Raw genomic sequence first — 20951 nt, 5'->3', positions numbered from 1 at the left:
AAATTTGTTAATTTTAATTTGTTTATAACGAATAAATTAATAATTTAATATGTCATGTAGGTATTATTTTATTAATATAAAAAAATATTAATAAAAAAGTTAATCAATCTCATAAAAATAAAAATTAAAAATTAAAAATAATTTTTTTATTAAAAATCTTGTTATTATTTTTTAAAGTAATTATCAGGCCGTTTAAAAGTTTTCTCTTAATAATACTGATACGATGAGTTATTAATTTGTTTAGTAGATAATATAAAATGAGTGAATAAATCTATTGTTATTAAGAAAAACTACGGAGAAGTAATTTTTTGTTAATCATCATTAATTAATTTTATTTTAGAAATATAATTTAAAATTTAGAACTAAAATTTTATAATTTAAAAACTAAAATTTAAAATAAATAAAATAATTTTAAAAAATAAATTAATATTAGTTAAAAAAATTAAGTCCATAATATTATTCTATTATTAATTTTATAAGTAAATTATTCCTTTCTGATATATATTCCTCATACTTTTTATCCATAAAGAAAAGGTATGCGATGTCATAAGTGGGTTCCTTAAATTTTGTGCTGCAAGGATGTGGTATTAACTATTAACGCCAAATATGATGATATTATTCTTGTAAAAGGTGCTCTATGAAATATACATCACATATATATTACATGCTCCCAACTTGCTATTCTTTTTTCTTTTATTTCTTTTTTCCTAAAATATATTTGTTTGCATGTGTTATACTGTTATCCCTTTCACAATCGTATATTCGTATTGCAATTGCCGTTTCGGGTTCTGCTCTTCTGGATTCTAAATTATCTGTTCGATATCTACTTTCGTTCTATTTTAGTTTTTCAATAAGAAAAAATAATTAGATTAAATAACATAAACAAATTAAATCATCTTTAATATTATACCAATGTCCCAAAATAAAATAATTTACGTACATATCTTAAATATTTTTATATAAATCAAATCAATCAAATCAGTAATAAATTGAATCTAGTAAATTTAATTAATATAGAAACATTCAAAACATGTATGTAAGTTATTTTATTTTAGGATATTATTGGTGTAATATGAAAATCATTTAGTTTGTTTATGTTATTTACCCTAAAATTATATTAATTAATTATGAGATAATACTTAATGTGGTCTCTGAACTTACATGCGAGTATCAATTTAGTTCCTAAGGTTTCAATTGCCTCTATTTAGTCTTCAAAATTAAACATGTCTCATATTAGTTCCTGAGAAGATTTTTAATATAAAAACGTTAATAGAACATTGTTATAGACCATCAGATGTCACTTTAAAACTTGGAAAATGATGCAGTTTTGATTTTGCTATTTAAATAGTTCAAAAATGACATCGTATTACTTATTTTGTTAGATAAAATTTTAATGAAGACCATTTACGATGTTGTTTTTAGGTTATTTGAGTGCTAAAACTAAAACCACATCATTTTACAAAATTTAGTGTGGCATCCGGCACGACAGTGTTGTTTGTACGTTGAAAATTGTTTCAAGGACTAACTTAAATTATGTTCACAAAGTTTGGGATTAAATAAAGACAATTAAAACTACAAAGACTAAATTGAGATTCGGGTGTAAGTTCAGGGACGAAATTAAATATTATCTCGTTATATGACGATTAATTAATGGAACATGCCGGTCTATCTTCTTCATCGGTAAAAGTAGTTAGTTTTCCCTTTTTAGCTAAATTTATTTATAAATTAAAGCAACTATATATATCATGTATGACGTGAATTTGGGTAGAAGAAGTTATGTATATCATATCTGACTTTGTTCACAATGAAAGGATCTTGGAAATGGGACTGATAGGACAAAATTGAAGAAATATTGTAAGCATAACATTATTTCTTTGCATACTTATTTCCTTCTAGAAGCATTAAAAATTCTGAAATGGTCAGAATGAATGGCAAGATTGAAGGAATATAGTTAGAGACTTAATTAGATTTAAGCCAATCATTAAAGTTTACACTTGAGGTCCTCTTTTGGTACATATATGTATGTGAGAGGCAGTTCTTTAATTAACTTTTTACTACAAAATAAACCAGAAAATTATACATGATCTCATATTGTAGGGTACCAAAACTTGCATAAAAAGGATAATTCTTTTTCCCATTACCCATGAATAAGAAACTAAAGATACTAGCTACTATATATAATTAACAAGCATATGCATTCATATCTGTTCTTCTTCATTTACATGCATTATGATGATCATTATTCACACTTACACAACCATCATTCTCTTTTAATTTCCCTTGTTTCTGCTCACTACTCCTCTTCTTCTTGTTGTTCTTCATCAACATCTTCTTCTTCTTCTTCTAGAAACTCATCATCATCATCATCATCATCATCATCATCAGGATGAATAAAATGGAGCTTCAACCTTCCATCCTCTCTAGAAGCATGTAAGAACTCCTGTGATGGTACCCGTATCTCTTCCAAGACAAACCTGCCATTACTCCTGAATGATCTGAACAAAACCCCAGGCTTCCCACTCCTCCCTATGCTTGAAATTGGAGGAGGGTAAGAGTTCCCTCCACCACTACTACTCATCCTTGATGACCTCCTCCAATGTTCCCCACCGCCACCACCATAGCAATCATTATATTCTTCTGAAACCTGTGCTGCTGCATGGTTTTCCACACACTCTTTCTCACCACTCTCATGACTCTTCATCATGTCTTCAACATCATATGAGCTCTCAAAGCCAAGGCCTTCAGTGCAAAGCTGCAAGCTTTCAGAACTCCAAGATGAAAAGCTGTCACTGCTTTTGTGCCTCCTGCTTTTGTTGTTCCTTGATTCACCAAAATCTTCATTGTTATTCTTGTTTAGCTTTGTGTAATTTGATGATGATGATATTAGAGTAGTCTCCTTGAAATGGAGTTCACCAAATATCTCAGTGAAAGAGTGCTGTTGATGCTCTAAGGGATTCACTACTACTGGTTTGATTTGGTTCCATGAAAGGGATTCAATCAGTGTTGGATTTTCTGGTAACAGTTTATTCTCAAATATATGCTGAAGGCTCCCACAAGCTGCCATGGCCTAATGCCTATAATCACACACTAGTTTTATGCTTAATTGGTTTCTGAATACCACAAAATAAGATAGAGTATAGCAGAGGGAATGAAGCTAAGGGTGACTCAACTTTTGTTTAGGTGGTTGAGTGAGATATAAAAAAGGAGAAAAGATGCATGGAAATAGCATGATAATGGCCAACAAAAAATCAAAGCTGAAGCTGCTATTATATAGGTAGCAAGTTCTGATTTTTTTGCTACCCTTTTTCTTCTTCTATTAATGGGTGGTTATGCTATGCAGCTTGGTCACTATTTGGTAGCCACAAAACGTTCCTAGTAATTAGTCTCATCATGAGAATTATCTTACTTTACTACTAGTGCTATGTGTATACACTTGTATGCTGAATCAAATTCTTAAGTTTATGCCGGTATTCAAGTGGGGCAGGTTAAACCGAATAATAGTGATTGATATATATGAAATAAATAACTCATCAGAATTTAATCAGTTTTTGAATTTAGAAATTAATACTAAATTAATTTTTTAGAGTAGTGACATTCAATTCAAATTGAATTAAATTTTTATCCCTAAAATTTCTCTCGCCTTACCAAATTTTCTAAAATTAATGATATGAATTTAGAATTTAAAATTAATTATTATTATTTAGATTTTATTTTATTTTAAATTTAAATTTAAATGGTATTGATTTTTAGAGAGATTAATTTTGTATTTTAAATATAAAAAGAGAACCAATAATTTGGATTTACTCAACTTACTAACTTACTGTTGGTTTAAACAAATGTTAAAAGTTTGAAGTAATTCATAGCGAATTAGTTATATATATTAATACACTTTTGGAATTAGAATCACAAAGTTATAAGAATACCCTCATCCAAATTAAAAGTTACCTTTATTCCACACATTCATGGTAATATCTTGTTTGAAGGACCAAGTCATGAGTAGTAGTGTTGTATGTGATACACAAATTGCAAGATGCAATTATAATCTTTAATCTTGTACTCTTAATCTTTAAAAAGCTATGACTTAGAGAGGTAGTAGTGCATGCTGAAGGCGATAGGATTCACACTAGCTATTCCCTTTATTAATTAGGACCACAAACTTTCTTGGTTTAATTGTGAGGGTGTAGATGAGCAAGGTTATGAACCTTTCTTGGTGCCGTCCAGAGTACAATGATGTGAACGGCAAGACTAGTTAGTTGTACACATATATACAGCTTCAACTCCAATCTTCGAAATCATATGCACATTAATTAAATTAACCACTTTTTATGTTCACAAGTGGCTTTACACCATTGGATGTTGGAAGGCAACGTGGCATGCTTGTGTGCACTGTTTTCATGTGACTGGTGGTGGTGATTCAGCACTTATTAATTACCATACTATATCATGTTTGCAAATTGGCTAAAGTTGAACCATGAATTTTTTGGATAGGATGCTGATGATGATGATGAGGCTACACCAAATCTTAGTTCATATGGAATTATCTTTGCTCACAAGAATAAAATATGAATCTATCTATATCTATCCCTTGTAAGCTACGTTTTTGGTTAATTAATATCTCAAGTACTAATTGATGGTTGGTTCACTTCTTAGCTCTCAAGTATAAGATATTTTTAAATGTTTATAAAATCTACCACTAAAAACTTCTATTAGTATCTAAGATTAGAAATGAGTGAAGTCAATTCATGAAATAGTTCAAATTTAATTCGTTAATAATTCGATAAGTTAAGCTTACAAGTTGATGAGCCAAATTTGAGTCTAGATTTAAGTTTATATATTAAATGTGTCAAACTTAAATTTAGATAAGTTCAACTTATTGACTTGTAAACGGACTCAAATAATAATAATATTCATTTTTTATATATGATTTTAATAGAAAACATAAACGGAAATGTTTGGTAACAAAAAATTATTAACAAAAAACAGATATAATCTACCTTATTTAACATAAATAAAATAAGTTCTAACTACTTTTTTTTGTCTTTCTAACATTATCCAAATATAAATTATACATATTTATAGATAAATAATATATAAAATTGATAGTTTTTTTTTATATATAAGTTATAATTAACTTATATGAAATTATAGATTATGTTTATGTTAGTTAAATCATTTCGTAAATTTTTCGTGAGCCGAACTTGACTTCGAACTATTTTGATTTAACTCGGCTCACTTCTAGTGTTATGTACCCCAAATGTGACCTCATCATTAGAATTTCTTACTAATTTCTCATTGAGGTTAAATTTGGAATCACCTTACTGCTGTATTTATGTGATAGACTGATAGTAGTTAAACTCTACAATAACAATCACATGCTGCTTTTGGGATTAGGGGAAGGCCAAAGAACATTCATGCATCACTCATGCATGTGATTTTCATTTACTATTATCATTGCTGGTGGAAAGAGCACTTGGAATATTCGGTTTCAAAACTTTTATACATGCCTGCTAATGCTATCTATGCTACCTTCTAGGAAAGTGCAGTGGTTGGCTCTCATACTTAGCAACCTTATCATCATCATAATGCACATACATTGAAATATATAGAAGCATTCTGCAATGCGACATTTTTCCTTTTCATTCATTGTGTGGTTTTCTTTTCTCGTGATATTTCCCACCTTCATGAAACACCACCACATTTGTATAAACTTTCTTTGTGGACCTATCACCTCACAAATCACAATCATGGACTCATGTCATTTTCATCATCAAAAGTTTGAGGGAAATCTTACTTCCACTATAGTATGGGCCAACTGAACAAAAAATGCCTCTACTTGAAATGAAACTCGTAGCATATCATATTACCATGTATTTGCAGCTAAAGTTTATGATAAGGATTTCTTTTGAATATAATATTAGGATATATAAAAAACTCAGATATTTTTATATCAGTAGAATTGTTTGACTCAATTACTCACTAACTTAAGAGTCTTATATACACAATTAAATACCAATACATTAGCAGTAAATAACAATTAAACTGTTATGATAAACCTATTTTAGCAGCCACACATTGGCAAGGAACCTAGTTAGTACAACATTGACAGATGAATTGATGTAGTTTAGGGGGTGATTATGAACAGAGGTAAATAGAACACACAGGAAAATGAGATTTGATTACAATATTAGTGTGATGATCATAGTGTTATGCATGAGATCAGATAAATTAATCAAACTAGGAAACAACGAAAAAACATAAAGGGACAACTTCACAAACTACACCTAGCAATTTTGCAATAACTTCACAGACATAAACATACAATTCCAATGTCAAAATAATCAAATTTACACACACTATTATGCTTCTTTCACCTCCAAGGTTTAATCTGCTCAGATCTTGAATCTGAGCTGTTCAAATTCCTAGTTCCCTTTTTCTCAACATTTTCATGGATCACAGCTAGCTGGCCTTTGGATTTTTTAGACCCTTTCCTAGCATTTGAACTACTTGATTGGCCACTCTTGTTACTCTTCATGTTTCCTTTTGGTGGATAATCACAGTACAAATTCTCATTGGAAACTTGATTCTCAGAAAAGCATTCCAAATTTTTAGCTTCTAACTTGTTCTTGGGGGATTCAGGGCAACATTCTAAGAAAATTTCCTCAGAAGCAGAGTTTTTCTGAACCTCTTCTTCATTTTGTGCATCAGTATCTTGCTGGCTAGACTCCAAAGGGGTATGGTCCAAATTCTCATCAGGAAGCTCCAAACATGATCTAGAAGGTTCTAAATACGATCTAGGAGACGGTTCTACCACGGAATCCCTTCGCTCCCGCAGTGTCCTTAATATCAGTGTCTTCAAGAAGTTCATCACTTGAACTGCATACATCAATGCAGTGATAGGGTCTGCCATCTGCAAGAAAGAAAACACCAAACACTTTAGGATTATATGGAAGTATTATATGAATAAGCATGAGGTATATCAAAGATGTAATGCAAAAAATACTTAGCCCAGAACAAAATTTAGGATTTTGCCAATCAGTTCATGTTAGTTAATAGTGGAAAGGTTTCAAATGCAATTAAGACATTAGAAAGGTTAACAACCTGAGTCATGTTGGGAGCAAAAACCATAGCAATGTTGCGTGCATTCATCTTATTGAGATGTTCATACTCAGCAACATCAGCCATGAGATTGATAGCCCAATCCAAGAGTGAAGCTTCAGTGTGAGGCAGATGCCTCACTAGTTCAACACAGTCATCTTCAGTCTGGCATTTCAGCACTTGATCTTGAGATAATGAATCCAGAATCCCAGTTGGAAGTTCTCTAAACCATGCCTTGCAAATTACAACAATATCAATCAAAATTATCATATATGAACATCACTGTCTCAAAATGTAACAGGTTCCCTATCTGGAAACTAAATCACAAAGTCATAAACAGAGAAAGCAGAGCAAAATTATTATGTTTGTCTTTGTACCTTAATTAATGCAGCCAAGGAATGAACATCAACAGTTTCTGGGACCACACCCAAATTGAGTTGATCCCTAACATATTCCTCTTGACTATTGTCTGCATTTATTCTGAAAATCCCCTCAGCCTGAATCATAGAAACATTGTTTTGACTTTTGACTGCATTTCTTTATTTTGTTGAAATGAGAGAAATAAATTAAAGGTGATGAACCTGCAAGCCTCCTTGAGAATACAAGCGGCTTTGCATCAGCAGCAGAATTGTTGGCACACTGTTCCCTCTTGAGTCATACGATAACTGCATGGAGTCTGTTGAAACTCCAAAAACCGTTGCACTGCCACCTCAAAGTTCAAACAATAAATCATCAAGAATGTTTAATCATCAACTCTGTCAAATGTACCAAAAGAATCAAAAGGACAGTATTGTAAACTGGGAAAAATACATGTCTTATTGAATCAATGTGTATTCTATACAGATGACTGATTCGATAGCTAATTTTCTGTACACGGCTAACATGGTTGTTTATTTATTTCAATATATATTTATTCAAGGGTAATGCCACTCCAATAATCCAAATGTTGAATCATCAATGTATTGTAAACTGGATAAAAGTACCTAGCACTGGGAGGCCTTCTGGGGACTTCAGGTTCGAACTCAACAGGCAAACCCAAGAATCCATTGAAGCGATCAAAGGTGACATGCGCAACGTGGCGCACGTTAGTGGGGGAACCAATGTTCATGGTGAGGAAGAGAGAGGAAGGGTTGAGGGTTGAGCAATGAATGGGAAGAAGAAAAGGTTGTTGGTTTATGTTTGTTTAATTTGTTGAAGTAGTTGTTGTTGTTGTTGTCCTTAGTGAAGAAGCAAGATTGAAAATGGGAATGTGGGGAGAGTAGTAGAACTTGGTCATGGCTGGCAATGAAAGAGGCCTTTACTTGGAATATAAAAAACAAGAAGAAAAGATTTTTGCCATTTAAGAAAGCCATGATCAGGAGAAGGACTTTTTGCTTATTTCAAATTTACAAACACAAACCACAAGGAAGACTCTTGAGCTTGAGTTGAGTTGAAGAAAAGTGTTGCAACAAAATCATATAGTGGGGTGGAACGTGAGAATCATTAACTCAAATTCGTGTTTTTAATTTTTGAATAGTTAATAAGATATGATGTAATAATCTATGTTGCGTGTTGTGGAGCGTTGAACAAGCAATCGCAGTTCTAGTAATAGAGGAGGAGTAGAGGTAAAGCCACGTATCTGTGCTTTGTTCCTCAACTATATCTACTAAGTAATAACAATCATCCTTCACAAAAATGTTATTTGTACATCAAAATCAGTTAATAAAATCAGCCACTAATATATTTGTGTATATATATGTGTGTAGTTTAATTTATTTCAATGTGTATTTATAATTTAGTATATATTTTATACTAGTGGCTAATTTTGGTGGCTGATTTTAGTGTACACGTAGCATAACTCGATAATCAATCACCTATTTATATAAACAACTATACTACGTATACACTAAAATTAGCTATTAAAATCAATTACCAATATAAAATACATGTTAAAATATAAATACACATTAAAAATAAATTAAACCACATATATATTTATATATAAATACATTAGTGACTATTTTAATAACTAATTTTAATGTATAAATAATATTTTTATTATATAAAATATATTTTAAAAATAAATATAACAATACATGTCTTTATATAAAATATATAAAATAATTGATTTAATAGTAAGGTAAGGTTTTAGTATTTGCTATTCACATAGCATGCATTTTCAATGAGAGAAAGTTTAGACACTAGCACTTTTATTAAAATTTGGTCAACATTTATAATTTGTTTGGGTGAGTTTTTAAAAAAAAAATTTAAATTATTTTTTTTCAAAAGATTTTATAAAAAAGTAAAAGTAATTTTATGTTTGGATATCTCATGCAAAAAGATCTTTTAATTTATCAATTATGTTTTGGTATAACCATATAAAAGTACTTTTTTATTTATTTATTATGTAAAAAAATATTTTTTTTAAGAAAAAAGATTTTTTTAAAAAAATAAAATTGTAACTTCTCAAAAAAGATATTTTTTTCTAGTACTTTTACTTTTACTATTAGAAATTTACTAAATACGTTGAAAAAAAATCTTTTTTCAATAAAAAAAGATATTTTTTTATCAACTTAATGATGTCTAAACAAGCACTTAATCAGTAAAAAAAAGTGAATAATCTTATATCATTAGATATAATTTCACATTATTAAAAATATTAATAATAACTAATTAATGGCTATAAATCACAAAACCTGCTAATCTTCTAACACCCTTCTTTTAATAATGAGAAGATCACGCATAAAAAATATATTATATGTATAAAATATATTTTAAAAATAAATATAACAATACATGTCTTGATATACCATATATAAAATAATTGATTTAGTAGTAAAGTAAGGTTTTAGTGTTTACTATTCACATAGCATTTTCAATAATTGATTTAGCAGTAAAAAAATATATTATATGTATAAAAAATTAACTATTAAATTAATTATTATGTATTTATATAAAAATATATGTGATAATATTTAATCTATTTTTAATATATATTTTATGAAAATATTTTCCTAATTGAATAACTAATTTTTTTATAAACATCGCATAATTGATTTAACAAATATCACTCAACTGATATAATATAAGGTGACTACCATGTATCAATATTTTCATATAAAATAATAATTAAATAATGACTCTTATTATATTATATAATTTAACTAAATATATTAAACTATCTAATAAGTAATAAGTAACAACAATCAATTACAGCATTGTAATAGAAACAATTTGAATCTAAATATCTAATGAAATCTTATTTTCTTATAAACACAAATATTATATGATTTTGAAAGTTAAGAGCATTGGATGCAGCGACAGATGTATGTTATAAGTTTTATGAGCAAGCACTCCTATTAATATTTTAAAAAAATATAAGAAAATATATGTACAAATATATATATATATATATATATTGAAAAATTATATTTGTTCTATATTAAAAAATATTTATTAAATTTTGTGTCAAAATATTTATTTTATATATATTTTTAACTTTTAAAATTAAATTTTGATATATTATTAGTATAAATTAGTTTTATACATATATTCAATTATATAATATTTTATTATAAAAAATAATTATTTTTTATATTTAATATTATATTTTTATAAATAATTATCTAAAAAAATAAATATAATTAAATAATTATGTAAAATATTTTATATTGTCAATATATTAAAATTTAACTCTAATTTGTATCTAAAAATATAAGATTTATTTATTAATAAAAAATAAAATATTATTGTAACATTATTTAACTAATAAATTTATTTAATTAAAGTTGATATCCTTGATTTTTACTCAATTTTAATATTTATTAATAAATTAAAAAATTTTATACTGAATATCTATTTTGATAATTCTTTCTCAAATATAAATTGGAGTAAAAATCAATTGAAATAATAATATATTTTATATTTTTATCTATCTAAGTAACTAACTCTTCTATTATTATTATTATTATTATTATTATTATTATTATTATTATTTGAAATTAAATTTTTATTAAATAATTAAATAATTACTAAATAATCTATAAAATATATAAAGAGAATATGAGAAATTTGGATAATTTTTTTTAAATATTATTGATAGTACGTGTTTCATGAAAAATATGTTTCACTTTTATTATTGGTTAGAAGATAATTTATTTATTATCTTGATTAATTTCATTTATTAATATTATTATTATTATATATTTAATTTATAAAAAAATAAATTAATAATTATATTATTACTCATCAATATATCAATACGGATAATAAATAAAAAAAATTATTTAATATTTAATATTTTTATATTATTTATTTTTGTATATACTTTGATATATTTATAAAAAAAAATTATTATTTTTGTATGCTACACATGTTTGCTCTTAAAATTTTTTGATCCGTGACTGATTGGGTGTAATGGTGTATAGCACGCGTGGGCATGAGGAAATGAAGAAGAAATAGTGTGCGAGGAGAGAGGGGAAAGTGAAGCGAAGAAAGTCGGTTTATGATTTGTGAAAGAAGCTAAACTGAGGTGAATTCTGTGCGCGGTTTCTACATCCATGTCTAACTACGGCAGATACGATCCCCATTCGCCCTACGCTCCTTCGGCACCATCCTTACCTGAAAACCACCCTCCCTATTCCACTTCTTCTTCTTCCGCTGCTGCTCCTCCTCCTCCTTCAAATTACCAATATGCCCCTCACACCGCTACTCCTCCTCCGCCACCTTCAACCTACAACACCTATGGCACCACCGCTACTGCTGCTGCTGCCACTGCTTATGATCATGGTTCCACCTACCACGGGGCTGGGACTGCATATGGCCAAGCTCCATCATCTGCGTATCCTCCTCCTCCTTCGTCTTCACATGGCTACTCCGCTTTCCCACCAGGGACGCACCCCGATGTCATTAGGAGCTTTCAGATGGCCGACACAGATCGAAGCGGCTTCATCGATGAGGCGGAGTTGCAGCGGGCTCTTTCTTCTGGATACCAGAAATTCAACATTAGAACTATCCGTCTCCTCATGTTTCTCTTCAAGGATCCTACTCAGCCTCCGAGAATTGGTATGCGGGATTTTCAATTGCTCCTATATAATTGCTTCCTTTGCACTCTCAAACCCTATATTCTTTTTCTTTTTCTCTCACAGGGCCAAAGGAATTTGCAGAAATCTGGAATTGCATTGCTCATTGGCGAGTAAGTCACTTTTCCCATAAACAAAACAAAAAAACTGGCTAACACTATAGAAAATTAGCTTCATGTGTAGTTTTTATCATAGAATCTATTCTTGAAAAACCCTAAGGCCTATAATATGCTGTATTATTCTAGACTTCCCTTATTCAGTTTGTAAACATCTCTAGTTTTGTGTTTCATACATTACAAAATCTCTTACATCTTAGGGAGAGTTTTTAGTGCCTAGTTAATATGGCGATGCTACATGAATAAATAGATATCTGCATCATTTTCATTTAATCCCAGATTGTTAAGTATTTCATATGCCTACATTTAATCCAATGCAGACATTTTCACTTTGTTACTAGAGAAAGTCTGACCAATGATATTAAATAACTGAAGTTTATCATTATCTGTATGGAGCTTTTAGGTTGGAGCTTTTAGGTTTTAACTATTTCTCAAAATTTCATTAGATAGTCCATTTATGGTGATCAAATTTGAATTACACTTGTTTTCCTGTCACATACATGTACCATAACTAGTTACTGACACATATTTGTTGGATATAGTAGTGATAGGCTCTATGCCTTTTGTGTTTGTTAATTCTATCAAGGAGGAGGTTAGACTGTTAGAGTTACATTGCATAATAGAACTTCACTCCATATGATTCCTCTGATTTTGTTGCTTCATTTGTAGGGCATATTTGAGAGATATGATAAAGATAGAAGTGGGAAGATTGATCCACTAGAGCTAAGAGATGCTCTGTATGGTATTGGCTATGCAATACCAGGCACAGTTCTACAGCTGCTGCTTGCCCAGTATGGTGATGGAAATGTTAAGAGGGTTGAACTCGGATTTGATAGTTTTGTTGAGTATGACATCTGAACCTTTCATATGCTTATTATATACTCCAATTCATTTGAAAAGAGTAAACTTCCATTTTGGCCCTTAAAAATTAAGAGATTGTAACATCAATGTGCTCAATGTGGTCATCCGATGGTAACAATTTGATGTCAATTTCAAAATGGTCCAAAAGTAATTGATTATTAGGACTAAATTGATTTCTTGGTCAAAAAATTGTTTGATGACTATAACAATATCCTCTAATGTTTCGAGAATCAAGTTGATTTTTTGGAAAATTCATCTTTTATATTTGAAGATGTCATTTATATATCTAATGTTCTGCTCTTGAATGTGTGCAGGTGCGGGGTAATTATCAAGGTAAAACACACCAAACTTTTTGAAGCTTTGAACCTGTCTCATGTTTCTTTACTTATTCTTTTACGTTTCTTATTAATTCCTTCCATTGATAGAGGCCAGTCCAACTTACCTGCTTCATGGTTTTCCTTAAAATATGTTGATCAGGACATAGATACTTTCTACATTCATATGCATTGACTTGATTATGTATGTGGTAGGAAACGAGTACTAGGGAGGCATTCATTATCCTTGAATTACAGTTCCTCATGCAACTCCCATCTCAATTCTGATGATCCTTCAACTCAAGGGAAAATCTAAACGCTGCAGCATTTTAGATCGTCATTTATTTTGACTCAGTTCTTAAAAATTAGCATTGTCATGGGATTCATCTTCTTAGAACCAAGTGTATCTCCTCATATGTGTGTGTGCATGCATGTTTGTTTTACCATTCTAATTACTTGTTGCATTTTCAGGGTCTGACTGAAAAGTTTAAGGAGAAGGACAAACGTTATACTGGTTCAGCCAAACTTTCATACGATGAGTTTATGGCTATGGTCATTCCATTCCTTGTAGCATATGATGATTGAGAAGCTTGTCATGTGCTGCTCTTCAAGAGTTTATAGTTTTTCTTCTCCAATAGAATGTTTTACAAGTTTGATAGTCGAGGAATTTCTTAAAGGTGTAATGCTTTGTTATATAGATATTGTTCGGAACAAGTTAGTTTCAGCTGTAATAGTATAATAGATAATCCGCAAGTATAAGTAAAATCCTTTTGTATATTCGAATTTTTTATTTATTTTAAAGTCAATATTAACTTATTAACATCATTTCTAATCGAAATTGAGACATCTCGTGACCAAGACTTTCGAACAAATCTCATTATGTAATTACAGGTTGGAGTTTTAGTTGGCACTTGGCTGCATTTGCTCAAGCAATCAAGCCTGTCAAGTGAGTTGCTTCTTGTGTTTCTTTATTTTGGCTGCATATTGATTAGTAGTTAATTAATGCGAAAGTTCATCTTTCTTTGACTTTAATATATCAATCATTTTTTTAATATTAACTTTATTTTTCCATTTATGTTTTAACCATAATATTGATTTTCATCTGTATTATATATCTAGGTGGTGTATTTCAATATGTATGCCTGAGACATATTATGATACCGCATGATGACTTAATTTACCTTTCCCTTATTAGTGTATCAACATATACATATTGACAACCATAATATCATTGAATTTGCTGGTAAGCTTTCATTATCATGATGGGACCAGTCTAATTGTTGTTGTCTTCATATTCCTCTTTCCTTTTTCCAAAACGGTGTTGTAGGTCCAGAGTCTGAACAATGCTTCACCGCAAGAACCAAGAGCCTTAAAGCAATTAACATGTTATGCTTGCACGAAAATTCAATTATAGATAGTGAGAATAAAGTTTGAATAATTTTGGAATTTAAGTAATACTTTTTGACCTTTGATCATTGTTGCTTGCACGATTAGTCTTTTATACAGTTACCTTAATTATTTTATTAGTTATAGTTATATACTTGTATTTTTATCTTATCTACACTTCACGTGTTTTTAATGTGAGATCAATGTTGTATATTAATAACATCAAATTCAATGGGCAACATTAAAATTTGTTACAAGTGTACACAAAGTGGAACGAAACAGCTTCCTCATTATCCAACATTTTCTTTACATATACAACTAAATCCATTTTCTTTTTCCCTTTATATCCAAAGAAAACTCTACTTTTTCCAACAAAGAAAAAAAGAAAAAGAAAGAACAGAAAACTCTAATCCGTATTACAAAATCCAACATCAGCCTTCTACCTTTAGTTATTGTAGAATTGACAAATCAATAACTATATGAATGGTTTGAGCAAAGCTATATGTACGAACTAAGCCTCCAACTTGCAACCATAGCTATCTACCAAAAGCGTAGAATTTGTTGCGAAAAGAAAGTGTACTGCTTTTACCTTTGTCAAACTTCCTGCAAAGAAGTCGCCAAAAAAACCTTCCTGCATAGATTACGTCAATATATTAAGTCAATAACTCAAAAAGTTAATTTCTAACAATATTTGTCAAAGCTGGAAGAAGGATTTCTTATGCACACAATAATTGAATTAGTTCGATAGTTATTTATATCCACATTACTGTTTGGAGCAGAATTTTATTTAGAATAATGCTAGGTAACCAATAATTTTTTTGAACAACATAAATAACTACTAATAAAATAAAAATATATTATACCTCCAAATTATCCTCTTAAATCTTAATATTAGAATCACTATCCGCACACTTAGTGAAATAAACATCTGATATATTTATTATTCACCAATATTGTTAGTTACGTATGTTTTTCCTTTTATTTTATAACTAACATGCTATCACTAGATAAACCTATTAAGTAGCATATGGGCAATAGGGCCAACACGTGTCTGGTCTGAATTTGCATTAAAATTTTCAATTTTTTTTAATTACTCTAATAATCTTTGATATGGCCTATGAGAGACAATAACAGAACAAGCAAGTGCTGAGTGTGACATTGTACACAAAAAAAAAAATCTAAACTGCAAAATGTGTAATATATAAAATATTTATATTTTTACAGAATTTTTTATTTAAATAAATAAAATAAAAATAATAATTATCAAAATAAATAATTTAAAAAATATTTACTAATTTACATTCTCCATTCATATCTCGTTTACACGGTAAACGAGATGAAATTACATGTATTTCATTTACAGTGTAAACGAAATATAACACGTTGACAAATAAACATAAAAATGAAGTATTATGTATTTTAGATGTGTAATACTTACAAAAAAATATTCTAGTGCATACAGAATAAGTGATATTTACGTAGATGTATATATTTAAAGTTTTGTGCACTTAGAATAAAACTAAAAAAAAAATCCAACTCGATGTATTCGTGATATATTAGTATATTACTATTTGACTTGATTTAATTTTATATTTTTATTTTATCTAATATTATTTAAATAATTTAAAATTTAAAATTATATTAGTCTAAATTTTAAATTAAAAATTTTATAATTTTAAATTATTTAAATAAAATTAAATAAAATAAAAAATAAAATCAATTTAGACAATGCAATAACATATTTTAAAGTAGATTGTCATGAATTTTTCTTTTGTTTTATTCCTAGTGTACAGTATCTTAAATATGTACATCTCTACAAAGGTAACATATTTTAGGTGAACTGAGATATATTCTTTTAAAAGTGTTACATATCTCGAAGGTACAATACTTAATTTGTGTGCTTATTTATCTTATATTTTGTGTATTGGAGATGTGTAATGATAGTTTTAAATACATTAAATAATACATATATTGGTAAATAAAATATTTATTTTATTTATAAATAATAATAAAACATTTAAAACTCGGTATTAAAAAATCTTGAAAAGTAAAGATTGCATATATGATATGATATGATATAAGGGAGAAAAGAGAAGCATCTTTTAATGAAAGAAAAGGGAAGGTTTTCCAGCTCTAATATTATTGTTAGGAGTTAGGAGGAGGTGTATCTATCTGTCAATCTTATCACTTTTTTGAAACTGATGCAATAATAATAAATAATTTTATTAAATTCAATGTAGTGGGCATGAACCATGTCCACATCAATACATCATGACTAATTACTAATTAGCCGCCCCAACCCACTTTTTGTGACACTCATATTTGAAGGATCTTCCAAATCACATTGATTATAAACTTTGATTAATTCTAAATCAAGCTCCTGGGTTGGATTTTTGTATATTTATATTCTCCATTCATATTATGAAGTTGGCTAAAGTTGCATTATGAATGTGATAGGCAACAATATTATCCGACACTTAATTTGACCCTCGTCACTTCAATTTACATTAATAGTGTGTTAGGTATGAGCAAAATTTTCTTAGTAGAGTTTGGTTGCTCTTTAAAAATAGAAGAGACAGAGACATGGCAAACAAACACCTAAAAATGAAATAAACCTGAAGAGATAATTTTTATACTATTTCAATAATGATTTTTAAGCAACTTTATGAAGAAACAAAATGCTACCCTAAATCCTTAAGAATTCTGGCTCTATGAACATAACTGAAAGAAATATATAAGGTTCACAACCATGGACAAAACTCATGAGGTTGTGATTATATATATATATATATATATATATATATATATATATATATATATATATATATATATATATATATATATATATGTAGGACTTTTGTAAATCTGAAGACAAGAACAATTTTATACACACACAAAAAGAGATTCACATGCATGATTGCCAGTGATAGTTAAGGAAGATAGAGACACATTACCAAAAACTTTGATTAAAAAATAAAGAAAAAAAAACGATAAGTTTTTCTTGGGGGAAGGTGGGTTTATTCGGTCACAAGAATCCACTTGTTCCATGCACAAGCATGAATTTGACAGCATTTGACAGGTTATGCTTTGATTGATACCATTTTGGCAGATATATTTCCACATTATGGTACCAAAATATTCCCACCATATCATTTTTTAGACTCTAGTATTCAGTGCAATACTGTTAGAAAGCCAAGGAATAATTAAAAAAAAAAACCTTTTCCCTTTTGATCATAGGACTGAACTTTTTCTTCACAAGTTTCCATCCATCCCTTATTTCAATGATCATTGCTAATTTTTTTTAGATACTTTAGACTTTTGAGAGGCTGAAGAAATTGGCATGTGGCCTAAGAATTGAAATAAAACTTTACAGTTTACACTACCATCAAATAATACATACATTGAGTGACAAATTCAAAACTTTCTTACCTTCAACAACTTCAGCTGCAAAAGAATGATCTATATGAATATCTTTACTTCTATCACTAACTTATTCTGATCACAATCTTGAAAGCTCCCAACACAACACCAAGCATGTAATAGTATAAATAAGAAAATTGATGGACAAAACCTGCACATAAACAGCAATAGAAGTATGTTAATTAGAAGCAAAAAGGCAATGAAACTTTTGGCATGTAAATAAGTTTGCAAATATAAAATGTGTCTGCTTACATTTGATTTGGATTCTATAACCATTTCTGGGAGATAACCTTGTAATCCAATGTTATAAACTGGAGAACCATCAGGATAATAAAGGCCATAGTTCCTCTCTGATGCAGGACCAGGCTTCAAATCCTCATTGAAAAGTGCAAATACAAAGATATCAATTGGAACTGATGGATTTGCAGGAGTTGCTTGTTTCTGCTGTATTCTCTTCAACAAATTGCTGTTATATATCTCTGCATTCTCTGGTGTAGCTCCAACCTCATCTGGGTCACCCTTAGAAGGCCAACCTGTCTCCGAAATCCTAACCACGATATCGGTATGGCCTAGGGCCTTGATGGCAGCATAGACAGCATCAATCTGAGCATACAACATGTTATCATAATGCAGATTGGTTACAGGATCAATTGAGCCAGAATTTGGTTGAAATAGTACATAACTCAATGAAATCTTATCAGGGCTGTCCTTGTATGCAAAGAAAGGGTATGCATTAATAAGAAAAGGTGATTTGGTTTGAGCATGGAAGTTAAGGAGTGGTTGTATATATGGAATCAAATCCTGCCTAAAAGCACCAGATGAAGGAGGGAATGAACTAGATAAAATGTTGAATGAATGTGCTGTTGTTACAGTAACTTGTTGTGATAATCCAAGGTTAACAAGGGCATTATAAACAGATTGCATTGCTGGAAGGAGATTCATCATGAGCTGAGTATCATTTAGATTGAAGACTTCATTTCCTACAGTGATGCATGTGATCTTGGTCTGTGATAGGTAAGGTTGAACATTTTGCTGAACCCAACTCTGAGCTTTTGAAGGGTCTCTCATGCTTTGAAGATTCTCATTTGCAAGTCCTATAATGAATTCCACATTGGAATTGGAGAAAGCTGATAGAACATTTGGATCAGCATCATAGAGCTTCAATCTGCTTACATTCAGTGATTTTATAAGAACAGCAACGCGTGATGGAGAGGGAAGATTGTTGGCTATTTGTCCATAGTTGATTCCAAAATCATAACCACTTGTCTGTATAAATGTCTCTGAGAAAAACAGAGTTTTGAAATATCAGAAAAATAAAATGCTTAAATTCCTATGCTGAATAAGAAGAATAAGTACACAACCAAATTGATAGAATCATAAAACTAAAATGAATAATATATAAATTAATTATTGGTTTTTGATTCCTCTGAGGATGCAATGTAGTTTCTCTTTCATTCCATGAAGCTAAGAAGGAATAACATTCTGATCACTAAACAACTAGACTAGAATGTTCCATTAGCAAGAAAACATAGACAGAAACAGAATAAGATTACCCCAGATAACAAAATCAGTTTTTTCATCAACTTTGTGTGGAATCAAAAGAGAATCATGCAGAAGTATACAAGTTACACACCAGAAATAGTGAGAAGCAGCAAAAGCAGTTTGAAGTAGGAGGAAAAGCTTGACATGAGTGATCTCATATTGGCCATTGAAGCCAACCAAGACCACCAAGCTTTTCAGGATGAGAAACCAAATCAAAGAGCACGAAAGGTCGGTCACATACCAAAGCTTATCATATATATATATATATATATATAGAAACAAAAATGATACATATGTATGGTATGTATGGCGTGTGAAAAAACAGAACAACTCTGTTCTTTTATTTTATGTGGAAAACAGGGTAATGCTACTTGTTTATTTTAGTTGTCATTTGGCATTATTATATATCCACCACTTGGGTTACACGTATGAAATTGAAACTCTTCCCCTTGTTCCAATTCACCGACATAGTGAGTTTTTTTTTTTTTAATTACTAATTTAATTTTTACAGAGAAGACACTATTTATGGAAACCTTCATGTTAACTAGTTACAAGTTAAGAAAATACCTGTTTTCTGATTAGTGTATCATATCATTCATCCATTGTCCATTATATATTTATTATTACAAGTGATCATATTCTATGAGAGTTACTCGTATTTCTTCTTTTAATTTATAGATTTAATTCAGTTTAATCCACCCAATCTGAAGTGGAAGAGTGGGTGAATCAAAAGAATATTGCAAATGTAATAATCACAATTCACAAACACTATCTTCTGTCGTTCCATCTTCTTATCCAATCTTGTCACATAATGTGGGGGAGAAGAAAATTCTGTCCTACTAATGATTAATCAAATAAAGATATAAAATACTACTAAATGCTAATTAGCAATCATTTTCTATTAAACTTTTTTAATCATTGGTATTAAGATAATATCTATTTGATTTTTATCTTCACATTAAGTTATTTGAAGATGAAAATCAAATATAATGAATACGTATTATTTTTAATTTTTAAAAATAATTCCCCAAAAATTTATCATGAATAGAATATATATTTTTAAATATTAATATTCATATAAATATTAATTAAGAGGATCCATTCCCTATTTATTTCTACTATAAAGAAAAACATAAATTCCTCCTACAAATACGTAT

The 20951-nt window shown here is 29.5% G+C and overlaps 4 protein-coding genes across 5 annotated transcripts; 1 reads left to right on the top strand and 3 right to left on the bottom strand.

Annotated features, from left to right (window-relative positions):
* Positions 1–1937: 1937 nt before the first annotated feature.
* On the bottom strand, positions 1938–3422 carry LOC130943346 (protein FAF-like, chloroplastic). The gene has a single exon (XM_057871187.1). The coding sequence runs from the start codon at positions 3062–3064 to the stop codon at positions 2294–2296; it is 771 nt and encodes a 256-aa protein (XP_057727170.1). The 5' UTR covers positions 3065–3422; the 3' UTR covers positions 1938–2293.
* A 2845-nt stretch (positions 3423–6267) lies between these two features.
* On the bottom strand, positions 6268–8556 carry LOC130943345 (rho GTPase-activating protein 1-like). 2 transcript variants are annotated; one of them, XM_057871185.1, is made up of 5 exons: positions 8079–8556; positions 7677–7797; positions 7473–7592; positions 7099–7329; positions 6268–6907 (listed from the first exon to the last, which is right to left on the bottom strand). In XM_057871185.1, the coding sequence occupies exons 1-5, from the start codon at positions 8201–8203 to the stop codon at positions 6368–6370; spliced, it is 1137 nt and encodes a 378-aa protein (XP_057727168.1). In that variant the 5' UTR covers positions 8204–8556; the 3' UTR covers positions 6268–6367. The 2 variants fall into 2 exon arrangements, with proteins under 2 accessions (XP_057727168.1, XP_057727169.1); XM_057871186.1 differs by having other exon boundaries at positions 7677–7850; positions 8079–8555.
* Positions 8557–11473: 2917 nt separating this feature from the next.
* LOC130943391 (probable calcium-binding protein CML48) lies at positions 11474–14442 on the top strand. Its single transcript, XM_057871244.1, has 5 exons — positions 11474–12138; positions 12222–12268; positions 12941–13116; positions 13447–13465; positions 13918–14442. The coding sequence occupies exons 1-5, from the start codon at positions 11634–11636 to the stop codon at positions 14029–14031; spliced, it is 861 nt and encodes a 286-aa protein (XP_057727227.1). The 5' UTR covers positions 11474–11633; the 3' UTR covers positions 14032–14442.
* A 659-nt stretch (positions 14443–15101) lies between these two features.
* On the bottom strand, positions 15102–20149 carry LOC130943390 (glucan endo-1,3-beta-glucosidase 14-like). Its single transcript, XM_057871242.1, has 4 exons — positions 19886–20149; positions 18505–19532; positions 18262–18403; positions 15102–15463 (listed from the first exon to the last, which is right to left on the bottom strand). Exons 1-3 carry the CDS (start codon positions 19959–19961, stop codon positions 18332–18334), a joined length of 1176 nt encoding a protein of 391 aa, XP_057727225.1. The 5' UTR covers positions 19962–20149; the 3' UTR covers positions 15102–15463; positions 18262–18331.
* Between the last annotated feature and the right edge of the window lie 802 nt (positions 20150–20951).

This window comes from Arachis stenosperma, chromosome 8 (genome assembly GCF_014773155.1).
Source record: "Arachis stenosperma cultivar V10309 chromosome 8, arast.V10309.gnm1.PFL2, whole genome shotgun sequence".
In the NCBI taxonomy this organism is placed as follows: domain Eukaryota; kingdom Viridiplantae; phylum Streptophyta; class Magnoliopsida; order Fabales; family Fabaceae; genus Arachis; species Arachis stenosperma.
The sequence above is the reverse complement of the archived record's forward strand: the minus strand, read 5'-3'. Positions and strand labels throughout refer to the sequence as shown.